Here is a 14,617-nt window from a genome sequence, read left to right on the forward strand (position 1 = left end):
AGCGATCACAACCCCCTTACCTCTTCATTAATATGGATACAGATGGAGTTGTAGCAGCAACCCAAGATGCAATTATCCCAGACCTTGCTCTAGCCAACGATATGCGCCAGCTTAAGTGGAGCAAAGTTTTCGAACAACCCGATACCTTGGTCTCTATAAAAAAGGGTGTATGCAATGTATTAGAAGAACTGGGGTTTAGTGCTGCTAATGGGGATTTTCACTGCTTTATGATTGATGCCCACATTACATTTTTTACTCGACTAAAAACTTATTTCTGCAAGTTGGGCACAGGCAGAAGTAAATTGAGCAAGAAACCTGAAGGCTGGATAATGAGGCTTGTCGACAAGCACGTACCAACCTGATGTTAGCTCTAAGAACGAGGGACCCAAGTAATGTAAGAGTGGCACTGGGTTGTTATAGGAAAACCCAGTTGGAGGCAAAAAAAGATGTGGGATGAGTGTAAGTGGCAGGAACTCGAAGAAGCGTGTGTGGTTAAGAATCCAAAACTATTCTGGGATACGTATAAATGGGATAGGGGAGGATGCCCTGACCACCCCCAGAATAATGTTGCCCAGCAGCAGTGGGTCGAATATTTCAAGCCGCAGTATGCCAGTAGTGCTAGTGAAGGGAGCTATGGTACATTTTCATATACATTTTATGAAGGGGTGGCTTTTACTCTAGAAGAAGTTGATAAGGAGTTAGACACAGTAACCGAGGGAAGAGCACCAGGTATAGACTGTATCCCTGCCGATGTTTTTTTAAATGACAAACAAACTTGGCGTTTATATATTGTCTATCTGACAAATGCAATTGCTCAAGGAGCTGCTGTCCCTCCTTCATGGAAGGGGGATGAAATTATCCTGGTGTACAAAAAAAAAGACAAGTCTGTTGCAGGCAATTATAGGCCCATTAGTCTAATCGACTCGATCAGAAGATTATGGGTAGACTTGTTTTGAGTAAGGTGCAGACTTGGATGGAAGAAAATAACATTTTGAGTCCACTGCAGGCTGGTTTCCGCCCCCTAACAAGTACAATTGATCAAGTCTTTCGCTTTATCACCCTTTATTGGCGGACAGTGGTTTTGGGCAAAGGGGCACTTTATGCTGTGTTCGTTGATTTGAGGGCAGCTTTTGATTTAGTACAGCGCAGTAAATTATGGCGAGTCTTAGAAGAATTGGAGAGGGCCCCCGGAGTTGCTGACACTGGTCGACCGCTCACATGAGGATAATTTTGCCTGGGTCCATTGGGGGTCTCACTTTGGGGTTACGGAATCCTTCCCTGTTGACAGGGAAGTGCGACAGGGATGCGTCATGGCGCCTTCCCAGTTCTCGCTCTTCATCAACGGGGTGGCTGACTACCTTTCCTTGGCCCCCATGGATGCTCCGGTGCTGGCAGGTACCCGTATCCCAATCCTCATGTTCGCGGACGACACCTTGATTATCTCCAAAACACCGAGCGGCCTCCAGAGGGCCCTGCAACGGTTCAAAGACTTTTGCCTTCTGCGTGGTCTAGAAATAAATACTGCCAAGACTAAATTCATGTCTTTCAATGAACATAAATCCTTTAGAGGTAGTGTGTATATGAATAAACTTCCTCTGGAGCAGGTTAATGTTTTTACCTATCTGGGTGTTACCCTCCAAAGGGATATGCACTGGAATAGCCAAATTGGCTTGGCTGTTTTAAAACATCAACAGCAATCAGGGATTCTCTTAAATAAGTTTAAAACCTCACTAACTAAACTGATCAGTCCAGTGCTTGACATTTATGGCATGAAGGTATTGAGTTCGGCCCTTTACGGAGCCGAATTATGGGGGTTTGAAAACTTGAAGCGCCTGACCCTGGTGGAGAATGAGTTTCTGCGCAAAGTTACTAGTGTCACACAAAGTACACCACTGACACCCCTCTTTTTGGACCTAGGAAGTAAAGCAGTAGAAGATCTGGCCAGGCTCCACCCCTTATTATTCTGGCGTAGAGTATGAAGCACTGAGGAACTTTCACACTATGCCCAGGGCCTCATGGATATCATTAAAATCGACACCTTCCATAAAATTAAGTGGTTGAAGGAGATTAGATCTTTGCTAGTGAGACTGGGTATGTCTGAATTATGGGTCGATCCACTAAATGCAGTCTTCCCTTCTAAGAAAATCTTGAAGGAAAGCTATTGGGAAATGGTCTTCTCATCAATATGTTCTAAAGGACTCTCAACCCACCTCACTGGACGATTTAAGTCCTGGCCTGTGTTAGAGAAGTACTGGGATTTGATTGAAAAGTCTTATGACCGTAAACTCTATTTCCAACTCAGGGAGGGCACCCTTCCGACAAGGTCATTTACTGGTAAATGGGCAGGTCCAACCAATGACAGATGTTTTGGGTGTTTGGACCAGCAGGAGTCAGTAAGCCACATATTGTTCTTCTGTCCACTATACGCCATACCACGTTGCAAGTGGATAAAGTCAATTTGTAAATTAATGGGTATCAGAAGATATGCTGAGGCCTTGCAAATCTTATGCTCAGACCCTACACCACCTATTGCTATAGCTGTGGCGAAGTTTTTTAAGTGGGCATGGGCAATTCGATCAAAAATGTTGCTCCTGGTTAGACAGTAGATGGTCATTAATGCTGCTATTTAGCACCATGTTGCACATTTGTAGCAATGGTAATTACATGTATAAGTAAGGGCGTATGAGTTTTCACTGGCAGTGGTAGATTTTATGTTTTACTTATTTACTCCCTATCTCATATAATGACTTTTGATACAGGGTAGCGATGTTTTTAGCTTTAAAATACTTTTTTTTTCTTTTTAAATAATGCATTCGATAGTTATCAAAGGAATTTAATGGCATCTTAAATATTTATATAACATGTTTTATCATGGATGTTTTTAAACTGTATTGAACTTTGATGAATGTTTTTATTGTCTGTGCTTTTATGACTTAACTGTCGAATAAAGTTTATATGATGGTGACAAGAAAAAGCTTTTTTTCTTCAAGGTGAACCTAATAATTGGCATAGATTAGAATTACAATGTTTAGGTTTTGTTTATGTTTTTTATTGTTGTTTAAGTCTTAGATTTGTGAACACCTTTGATGCCATTTCGTAAAACTGTGAAGAATTGGCAACTACTCAGGTTATTTTACTGAGTTCCCACCTGTTCAATTTCTCATAGCTCAGTTAACGCAAGCATGGTTAAGGGGGAGAAGTATTAATTTGCTAATACCTATGGTTCTCTTTGACAAAAATGCACAAACTTTATCAGGAATGTATATGTTGAGTTTTCTGTCCATATGTCAAGTTAAATCCAATGTGGGATCCCAGGTTTTACCATCCCTACACTGTTCTGACATCATCCGCAACCAGCAGAGAATCCATCACAGCATTACACTGAGAACTAAAACTAGGCTGGTAACAAAGGACATTGTCCTAAAAGATGTACTTAAAGGTAGGCTGTTTACCCATGCTAACGGAATTTAACCACGTTTTGGAGCAGGACTTAATTTGTCCTAGTGGTGGTACAGTTGGTGAGCAGTAGTATTAATTGTGTGCCTGACTTTGAACCAGAACCAGAGAGAAGCAGAGAGAGGAAAGCAGAGAAACCTGCAATAGTGAGATAACAAAACAGGAAGAACAGAGTGGTGAAAGATAGAGGCATGAGGTGGAATCATGGCTGCTTTAGGTTGGTATTTAGAAGACCCAGAATTCAGCAGCACAGCAGCAAGTGTCTAAGGAAGCTACAGAGCTCTGCACCTATATGTTTCTTTGTTTTTGTTTTACAAATTGAGCACTGATTAGAAGAGTTGGAAAGGGTCTGTAGCTGGACTAATCATTATGGTTTAACATAGGTTTTTCTAGTCTTTTATGGCTTGGCTAGCTGTGAAATGATCAGGAAGAAGACACTGAGCAGGAAAAAAGTTAACAATCAGAAGCTACAAATTCAAACACGTATTAGTAAATGCAGTAGGTTTTGCCTATGTGATTAATAATATACAGTTTTTTGCTGTAAGTTGCAGCCTCCTGAGTAGTTGTACAATATAAGTTACAGAAAGTCTGTTAAAGTGTTATGACTTGTGTAGGTACAAAAATACAATATACTGTGATTTTACTAATAGTGGGGGTAAATAAAGGCAACATTTAAAGAAATGTAATGAAAGAGGAAACCATAGAATTCATTGATGCAATAGCAATATTTAGTGTTTAGAGGAGTTAAAACAACTTTTTGGCCCGTTGCCACTGAACCTGCTCCACCATTCAAAGCATGCCCCTAGTGCCTGCAAGATAACTGCATTTGTAACTGTCTGTTTAGTAGTAACATATTGCAATAGTTGGTGTTTTGAGGAGTTAAGACAATATTTTGCCCCGGTGGTATTGCCTGTAAGGTAACTGTTCTTGTGAATGCCTATTTAGTAGTAAACTATTGCAATATTTGGTGTTCAGAGGGGTTCCTAGAGATTTAGGCCCCGGTTTCACTACACCTGCTCCACCACTGAAATCATGACCTTAGTGCCTGCAGGGTAACTAGACTTGTGACTGCTTATTTAGTAGTTAAATATAGCAATAGTTGGTGTTTAGAGGATTTCTGACCACTTTTGGTCGAGGTGCCACTGCATCTGCAGCACCATTGAAATAATGGCTCTAGTGTCCACTAGATAACTGCTCTTGTGATTGCCTATTTAGTAGTAAACTTTAGCAATATTCTGCGTTTAGTGGGGTCCCTACAGCTTTTGACCCTGCACCTGCTGCAGCATTCCAATCAAGCCCCTTTTAACAGCAAGATAACTGCAATTATGCCTGCATGTATAATAGCAATACTATGTGTTTAGAGGAGTTCTGACAACTTTTGGGCCCAGTGTTACTGCACCTGATGCACTACTCAAATCATAATCCTGTTGTCTGCAAGGTAACTGCACTTGTTTAGTTTTCAATTTTAGCTATAATCTGGGTTTAGTTGGGTCCCTAGAGCATTTTGCCCCAGTGCCACTGCATCACTGCACCTGCTGCACCATTTAAATCAAGGCAACTGCAATTGAGACTGCCTGTATAGTAGTAAAATATAGCATTATTGTATTTAGAGGAGTTCTGACAACTATTGGGCCCAGTGCTACTGCACATGCTGCACCATTCAAATCATGATCCTGTTGTGCAAGGTAGGTGCAAGATAACTGCACTTGTGGCTGCCTGTGTGGTAGTATAATATACCAGAGCTCTTGTATATGAACGCAATTTTTAATGTGCAATTCTTTTGACAACATTTAGAATATGATCGTAATGACCAAATAGATTACGTTGAAAAAATCAAACCAATAATGCCCACAAAGTGCAAAAAAGGTACTGAGCGAGTAGGACTCTGAGTAATGTTATGTTATGTTATGTTATAGCGATTTGTAAAGCGCATCTGTTACCAAAAATGTGTCCTGGCGCTAGGAGAAGCCCTAAAAAGGATTCAAGCCAGATGGAGAGATAGGCACGTTGGTTTGGATCAATTTGTGAAAAGCCAAGTTTTTAGTGTTTTCCTAAAAGCACGGAGGTTGGTCATGCTTCTTAGAGAAAGAGGAAGTGCATTCCAGGCCTTTGCTGCGTTAACTGTGAAGCTTCTGCATCCCCAGTTAGACTTTTTCACCCTAGGTACTGTCACCAGTTTGGCATCAGAAGAGTGTAATGTTCTAGTCGGGGTGTACCAGTAGGTTAGTTGCTTAAGGAATTCAGGCCCTATTCCATGAAGGGCCTTGAAAACCAAGCACAATGCCTTAAATTGGGTGCGTTTCCTCACTGGAAGCCAGTGTAGGGCTTTGATTTGGGCGGAGATGGATTCAGATCCAGGTATGCGGGTAAGTAGTCTGGCCGCTGCGTCTGAAGAACCTCTAGTTTGTTTAATGATCCCTCATGTATCTTCAGATACAGACTGTTGCAGTAGTCCAACCTAGGCATAATTAAAGCAGTGACAATTGTTTATTGTGCCGCTTTAGGGAGAACTGGCAATATTTGTTAGCAAGATTTTAAAATATAGATGGTAGTGGACACCACTTTATTAATCTAGTCCCTGCAGCTCAATTTCTCAACAATCCAGAAGCCTAGATTTTTCACTTTTCTAACTGGCGTGAGAAGCTGGCCCAGGTCTGCTGGCCAGCCGTCTGGCGTCCATAGATTAGGATTGTTTCCAAACAAACCACCTCTGTTTTGTTGGAGTTCAGTTTCAAACAGTTTTGGGCCATCCAACCCCCACGGCACTCATACAATTTTGTAGCCTCAGAGAGGTGGTCTGAGTGCCACCTGGAAGAAGGTTCACCACTACTTGGGTATCGTCGGCGTATGATGTTAGTATGAACCCAAATGATTCAATAAGGGGTGCCAGCGAGGAAACGTAAATATTAAAAAGGGTCGGGCTCATAGATGAGCCATGTGGAACAACACAAGGCAGAGAGAATGGCTTTGCTTCAAATTCCTCAAGAGCTACGGTTTGTACTCTATCAGTTAAAAAGGAAATGAGAAGTTTCCAGGCCGAGCCCTTCACTCCTATCTCCTGTAAACGGTCCATCAACACCACATGAAGGACCGTGTCGGACGCCGCCGAGAGATCCAACATAATCAGTGCGGCATTTCCTCCTTGATCTAAAATCATTCTAATCTCCTCTGTGGATTTTACGAGCGCCACTTCCATACCGTGGCCTCCTCTAAACCCAAACTGGGTTGGGTCTAGGGCCTGAGTGTCTTGCAGAAAAGTGTTCAGTTGAGCATTAATATTCCTTTCTATGACCTTCGCTGGGAAAGGAATTCTAGATATTGGTCTGAAATTATTAGGATCGGTGACGTCCAGATTGGATTTTTTTAGTAGTGGTAGAATTGAAGCCTGCTTCCAATCTTTAGGGAAATACCCCTCTAAATACATGGTATTGAAGATAGAAGTCAGTATTTTCGAGACAGGTTCTGCAGCTGAAATAACTACTGAAGTGGGGCATGGATCAGTTGGGGAGCCTGATTTTACCTTCTGTAGTAAGTTGCAAGTATCTAGTTCTGTTAAAAGGGTAAAATTGAGTAAAAGCGGGCTGTCTTTGTTAGTTTCTGCAGGAACTGACGCTGAGCTAAGTGTTGTTCGTGAGTAGAGTCAGAGAAGGTGACAAAGATGTTGTTCACCTTCTCAAAAAAGCAGTTAGCAATTTTATTACACAGCTCTTGGCTGGCTGCGAAGGTTGGGGTGCATGGAAGAGATAGTTGTTTTACTATTTTAAAGATCTCTTTGGAGGAGTTTTTAGCTTGAGTGATTCTGTTAGAGAAATATTCTTGTTTTGCTTTGTGGAGCAGCTGTTTATACACTGCAAGACTTGTTGTATGGTCCTGCCTGTCCTTGTCGTTGTAGCCCTTCCTCCTCTTTCTTTCTAAGTGCTTGCCGGCACGTTTCTGATCCCTGAGTTCAGGAGAGTACCATGGGGCAGAGGGATTTTGTCTAGTATGGTGGAGATATTTTATAGGTGCGAGTTCCTTACCTGCCTCTGCTAGCCAATTGGTGTAAGAGCTGGTAGCCTCATCTATGTCTCTTGGCATCGACGGCAAGGTTGATGCAATGCAATTACCAGTAAGTAACTGATGCATCACTACACTTTGTGTCATGACTGTGCACAATGGAGGATTTGCAGATTTTTCGCTTAGAAAAGCCTTAGGGCCGTATGTATCAAGATATCGTTTTGCGATTTCTAAATAGCGATTTTTTGCGAATCGCTATTTAGAAATCGCAAAACGGTATGTATGTACAAAATCACTATTTTTTAGCGCTTCCTTATCATTCTTTATTTGCGATTTCGCAATTTGCGAAATCGCAAATAAAGAATGATTTCCAATGCATTCCTATGGGCCAGGAGGCCCATAGGAATAATGGTGCAATAATTCTCAAATTGCGAATTAGCACTTTGAGAATTATTACAAGGGTGCAGGGGTGTCTCAAAGACACCCTTCTGCACCCCTCAAATCTACATGTGTGTGCATGTGGCACACATGCATGGCCTATGGGCATGTATGTGTGTCACGTACCACTCTCACGAATGCCAAACAGGCCATTATTATGAGAAATCGCAAATTACCACCAACTACAAGTTGGTGGTAAATTGCGATTCCTTAACACAAATTCGCACTTCAATAATGTATCATACGTATCATTTAAGGAATCGCAAAATTTGCGATTCCTTAAATGCTATGGCAAAATAAGGAATCGCAAATAATTGCGATTCCTTAAATTGCGATTGTATGATACATTGGAAATAATGCAAACAGGCCGTTTGCGAATCGCAAAGGCCGAAATTCTGCGAATTTCGGCCTTTGCGATTCAAAAACGGCTTCATACATATGGCCCTATGATTATCAAAAAGAAAATCAGATGTAACAAAAGCAGAAAATGTTTTATGGGGGTGGTTGTGGCACACATTTGAGTGAGCACTAACTCTTAGAGAGGGTTGTCTCAGCATCTCCAAATGAACTGACATCAAAGTCACAGATTGCTCTCAACAAGTTCAGAACTAATTCTGGTGGGTGACTTGCTACAGACAGTGTTAGCTTTCTGTTACGAGAACTCTTGTTGCCAAAACATCAAAAAGAAGTATGAAGAGGGTTGGAGGGAGAGAATGGGCTTGGGAGTCAGACATTTTGAGTCATTCGTTTTCGTGTGTTTTTCATGGTTTTCCGCTGCTTGGATGCACTGTCCATCGAGAACTGAGAACAGAAACCGGCCCTGGCAAACTGCTCAGTTGTTAGGGTCAGAGGGAGTACAGGTGAGCAGTTTACGATGGCCGGTTTCGGTCGATTTTGTTACTGAGGGCGGACATTGCCGACCCCCGATAACAAAAACGGCCCCCCAGGAGCGAAAACCGGCCCCCACCCTAGCGGTCTACCGGGAAAACGCCCGATGCCCGCTATGGCCAGTCCGGCCCTGGCCGTGGAGTTTCCAGGATGGGTACTTTGTTAAATTTCTGATCCCATTCAGTATTAGTGATGTGATTTAATTTGAAGTGTGAAATGATATGTAGCTTGCCATTGAGGCGCTCTGTGTATTTTTGGATATTTTGACTGTGCTGACACAATAGCATTTTAATTGCTGAACTGTGGTTTTACTGCTGGCTGCTTGGAATGCTAACAGTTTCTGCTTGCATATAAAGGCTGCCTTTTTAAAATATATCTGTGTAGAAAACAGCAATTGCTCAGCAAAACTCTCCTAGCCTAAAAGAACACCCAGAACCCTAATACAAGAGACTATTCTGTAACAATCCGGCCCTAAAGCCTCTCACAACCCAGAGCCCAAACCTCCAGCCACACACTTTACCTATTCTTAACTAAACTGTAAGACATCATCATATAGCGTAAACACTCCCTGTAACCTCTCCCTCTGTAGCTGTGGCCCCTACCTTCAAGAAGCCTCATCATCTAACCATCTTTCCCAGCTGCTCTCGAGCTGGTATCAATCGATCAGTAATGATCGTACTCTCAGTCTGTGCTCCGACAGACGGCCTCTATCACTCCCAGCAGGAACCCACTTCATGGATGTTTCATGGCCCTGCATTGGTCTAATGCCAGACTACCCAGTTAAATGGTAAACACATGAAAACTACTAACCCAAAATGAATTTCCAATTCAGAAACCAAAGGAACAGTGCTATTCATTATTTTCCATTGTGCATTCCTTTCACAAAGTAAATATGTGAGCGCAGGCTTTCCTAGAGACAGAACAAACGTGCTGGTCCCTTATCTGAAATACCTGCTTTGCAAAATTCTTCTGTTTATGTCTTTGTAGTTAGTCACTTACAATGTATTTAGCAGAGCTACCAACCCTTCCTTCAAGAACTACCTATTATACCCTCCGAACACACCTGTCAAAACTATCTGCAAGACCTATCTACTTTAACTATTATGTCAAGCATAACTAACCTATACCTTCCAACCATACCTAACCTATAATAGCGATCCTATCCCGTACCTAACCTGTTATACCTATCTAGCATACCTACCACACCTACTTGCCATACCTTCTTGCCTACAACACCTATTTATCTATGAAACCTACCTATCATATCTAATGTATCAACTATACCTACGTAATTACCTATCTATCTACACACCACACCTACAATACCTTGACTACCAACATTGAACTTGCTACTTTACAAACCTGCCATTCTTACCTCTCTCATCAGTAGCTTACCATACATACCTATTATGCCATACCATGGCTAGCTAACCTATGTCGACCTCTGCAGTATGTATGAGGTGTTTTTTTGTGAAAAGTAAAATGTATGTTTCAGGGACCTTTAAAACAGCTTAGGTTACCAGGAAGCACGCGTGTCCAAACTTAACAATATCTAGGATCCGCCTAGGGTACCGCATCACACACCAGGAAAGGGACAGTCACAGATTTGTAAGGGCATATAATGTAAATGCCATTGCTTCCCTAACAATAAAAACATTTATTGGCTTTGCCATTGTTATTAACCGAACATTTGTAGAAAGAGAGAGCAGTCACTTTCGAAGAAGGATATTTTAGTCCATTGCTCAGATTCACCCCTCGTGCTTTGGTAATGCCCACCCAGCAGCACAGCATGTGACATCAATGTGCAGTTAGAGCTCTTTTTATAAATGAGGTCATGCAAGCAGCCTACAACGCTCTCATTTTGTATTTACTTTGCCACAAGTCTCAATTGAAGACAGGCTTTCAAACATCAATACACAGTTGAATATTGTCATGCCAGCACTAGACATCGCGTGGCCTCTAAATCCTTCAGAGCTACCACATCCAGTCTGTTGGCACCTATTCATGCACAGCCAAGTTTGCTCATGGTACAGGAATGTGGAGGGTGCACCGAATACTTTAGAGACGCCCAGGAAGGTCTAGGATATGAGGCGGAACCTGTGTGAGACTCACAGAATGTTTGATAGAAAAGGAGTGTGAGTCTAAAACGTGTCACTTTCCTTTTCCAGTGACAACATCCACGCCTGAAGTCTACCCACTGGTGAACTGCTGCGCGAACCAGGCTGGCACCAATGTGGCCATCGGATGCCTCGCCGCTGGCCATCTCCCTGAGCCGGTGGACATGACTTGGAACAACGGCGAGCCTATCACAAAAGGGGTCAAGAGCTACCCTTCAGTGAGGGGGCAAAGCTCCCAAAAGTACATCCAGGGAAGCCAGCTGTCTGTCCCAGCATCAGACTGGGAGAGCAAAACGTATACCTGCATGGTGAAACACCAATCCAACAGCATTCCTTTCACACAGGAGGTGTCAAATTCAGGTAGGCATGTATCTTCAAGACGTCAGAGGCTCCTCTTGGTGTCAGTGATGTTTGAGAGGTCAGTGAGAGGCCCAGTGACACTGGTCTGTGGTCAGTGAGACACATTGCTTTTGGTAAGTGATGGTTACTTTTAGTGATGTAAATGTGTATGTGTCTGGTCAGTGAGAGGCAACTCCCTGGATGTCAATGTATATATATGTATCCAGGTTCAATGCAATGAACTTCTCTTGATGCAAATGTATATGTTTTTATGGTCAGTGTGAGGCGCCTTTCTTGATGAAAATATATATGGTCAGTGAGGGACAACTCAGTTGATGCCAGTTGTTGTATAAGGATCCATGATCACTTAGATCCATCGCTCTTGATGAAAATGTTCCTGGTTATATGCTCACTGAAAGGCACTTCTCTTGAAGTCAGTTCATGTTTGATGGTCAGGGAACAATCCTTCAGCTGTACATGTATTCATTTTCTGGTATCTGAGGGGCACTTCTTTAGCTGTCAATGTATATCTCCAAGCCCTTTGGAACTGCATACGCTCTTCTTTGTACATTGTTTTGGGCACGTATGCTGGACCTGGAATAAAAGCCTTATTGCCCCTCCTCTTGTTAATAATGCATATTTCTGTCATCAGAGTCAGAAACCATTCTTACAGGCAATGCAAATGTTTCCATGTTCAGTGGGATGCTCCTCTCAGTAATTTAATGTATATGCTTCTATTCTCAGCGAGAGTCCTTCTCTTGCTATCACTACCTATGTATTTGCAGTGAGGGAGCAGCGCCTCTACTGCTACCAATGAAAACATGTCTAGTGTCAGTGGGAGGCAGCTATCTGTATGTCACTAGCTATTTCTCAATGGTCAGTGTGAGCTGTTTCTCTCCCTGACGGTGTCCATCTTTCTTTAGCAGGATCGGACTGCTACAGAAAATTGTCCCTGGACACTAAAATAAAAGTGCCCCAGCCCCCCCACCCTTATTACATTAGATAGCAAACAAATGTGCTGTGTTTGCTAATTGGGGCAGTTTTTAACTTGTGAAGGCACGCTGTATAAATGTTTGTAAGGTATTTAAGACTGTGTGGATTTTAGCTTGCTGCTGGAAATGTTTCTTTTGATATCAGGGAAATCAACAGTATAAACCATGCTCAGCATGAACAGGCCCTCAAACAACCATAAAATTGAAAGCATACTGACTTGTCAGACCAGCCCTTCAGAAACTTCCTTATTGCCCTTTAGGCCACTGACCTGTCAGACCAGGCCTTCCGGCACTGCCTGATTGCCTTACAGGCCACTGACCTATGAGACCAGGCTTTCGAGCACTGCTTGATTGCCTTACAGGCCACACACAGACCTGTCAGATCAGCCCTTATGGCATTGCCTGATTGCCTTACAGGCCACACACAGTCCTATCAGACCAGCTCTTATGACACTGCCTGATTGCACTACAGGCCACTGACCTGTCCGACCAGGCCTTCTTGCACTGCCTGATTGCCTCATAGGACACTGACCTGTCAGACAGGACCTTTGGGCACTGCCTGATTGCCTTACAGGACACTGACCTGTAAGACCAGGCCTTCGGGCACTGCCTGATTGCCTTACAGGCCACACACAGACCTGTCAGACCAGCCCTTATGGCACTGCCTGGTTGCCCTACAGGCCAGTCCCTTCCTGTCTTTAGTCCATGAGATGTGCGTAACTGGTTTTCATTCCTTTCTTTTTCTGTGCCCAGTCTGTGCATCGAACCAGCGCGACCCTACGGTGCAGCTCTTGCTCCCATCCTGTGAGGGCGATAACATCGAACTGACGTGCCTACTCAGCAACTACACACCCAAGGGCATGAACGTGAAGTGGCTAGTAAATGGCAAAGCAAACAGCGAAATGTCCAGGCGGAGCACCTTTGAGGAGTCCAAAGCCGACAGCAAAACGTTTGTGGGCAGGAGCCTCTTACGAGTGACCAAAGAGAGCTGGGAGAGAGGAGACACCTACACTTGCAACGTGATCCGAGAAACCGCAAAGCAGCCCTTCTCTGAGATGCACAACATAAGCAGATGCTCAGGTAGGAGAGCGGTGCGTGATGACGAGTCTCGTGAAGTGGGAGGGGGCTCAGTTGTATGACCTTGGTACTCCTCTAAAGATGGCTGCTGATCTGGATAACGTGTGGTGCCTGTAAAGCACGAGCTGTTACTGATGGACCCAGCGACCACTTCATGCCTTGTAATGGGTCGTTTCAAAGTATCACAAGATAGAGAAAACACTTTCCACTTTGCGGAAAAAGTCAAATTCGAAAGGAAGACTATGGGGTCCATTAGGATGGCGGGCGGACTTAGTCCGCCCACCATCCCATCTGTAATCGGGACCGCCCGCCATAAGGGCGGGGGTCCCGCGGGGGTATTAGGATGCGTCCGCCACTGTGGCGGGCGCATCCTGTATTTTTAGCATTGTGGCGGGCGGGGCTCTCAGCACCGCCCGCTACAATGCAAAAAATGCACTTTTACATTTGCATAAACAAAGCGGCAGGCACCGCGTGGTGCCTGCTGCTTTGTTTATGCAAATTCAGGGGGATACCACAGGTAACCCCCGTGTGCACCCCCCACCTCTCCTGCACTCTGGGGGCCCGCAGGGGGCCCCCAGAGTGAAGACCGCATGCCTTACTGCCGCCACGGAAAGGCATCTCCCTAAGCCCATTGTAATATGGCTGGCGGTGTCTAATAGACACCGCCACCATATTAATCCTCTTCCCCCCCCCCCGGCCGCAAGGCGACCGGAGTGGAAAAGCAGCAGACAGTCTTTCCGTCCATCGAGGTCCCCCCGCCATACTAATATGGCGGGGGGAATTGGAATGCGAATGTCGGGCGGATTGCCCCCGCCAGGCTGGCCTGCCCCAGCCAGCCTGGCGGGGGCAATCTGCCCGACATCCTAATGGGCCCTTAGGTTTAGGTTTTTGAAGTTATCCGCGTCCACCTTCTCAATTATATAGACGTAAAAATATATCATATGTTGGACTATTCGTATTTCACAATCAGAAGTGCATTTCAATCGGGAATTCAATGAACCTAAGTAGAGATCGAATTGCAAGTATTTAACATTGGGGACTTTTTTTATGTCACATGGCAGGTAACGCAGTTATGTAGTTTTGTCCTGTAATGAATGTTACATCCTGCTCTTTGGTTGCATTTCCTAATCAGATAAACGATATATCCATAAACTTTAATTAAACACATTTAATGTGTGTATGTAAAATACGAATATTTTTTTGCAAAATTCCACATAAATCCACAAAGTACTAATCCTTCACTTCACTCTGTGTATTAGCACAACATCTGTCTTTGTGCCAGTTTGCCTGGTGGAACGCATTCAAACAAAAGCA

The 14,617-nt window shown here is 43.7% G+C and overlaps 1 protein-coding gene and 1 gene segment (V, D, J or C); both read left to right on the top strand.

Moving 5' to 3' along the window:
- Positions 1–14,617, top strand: part of LOC147716684 (Ig gamma chain C region-like) — a 520,390-nt gene that overhangs the window by 96,025 nt on the left and 409,748 nt on the right.
- LOC147716686 (uncharacterized) overlaps positions 1–14,617 on the top strand; it is a 241,853-nt gene that overhangs the window by 51,367 nt on the left and 175,869 nt on the right. Inside the window, exons 2-3 of the mRNA XM_086923644.1 lie at positions 10,947–11,255; positions 12,980–13,306. Coding sequence (XP_086779770.1) covers positions 10,947–11,255; positions 12,980–13,306 — 636 coding nt within the window. The remainder of the gene's footprint in view (positions 1–10,946; positions 11,256–12,979; positions 13,307–14,617) is intronic.

This window comes from Lissotriton vulgaris, chromosome 5 (genome assembly GCF_964263255.1).
Source record: "Lissotriton vulgaris chromosome 5, aLisVul1.2, whole genome shotgun sequence".
Lineage (NCBI taxonomy): Eukaryota > Metazoa > Chordata > Amphibia > Caudata > Salamandridae > Lissotriton > Lissotriton vulgaris.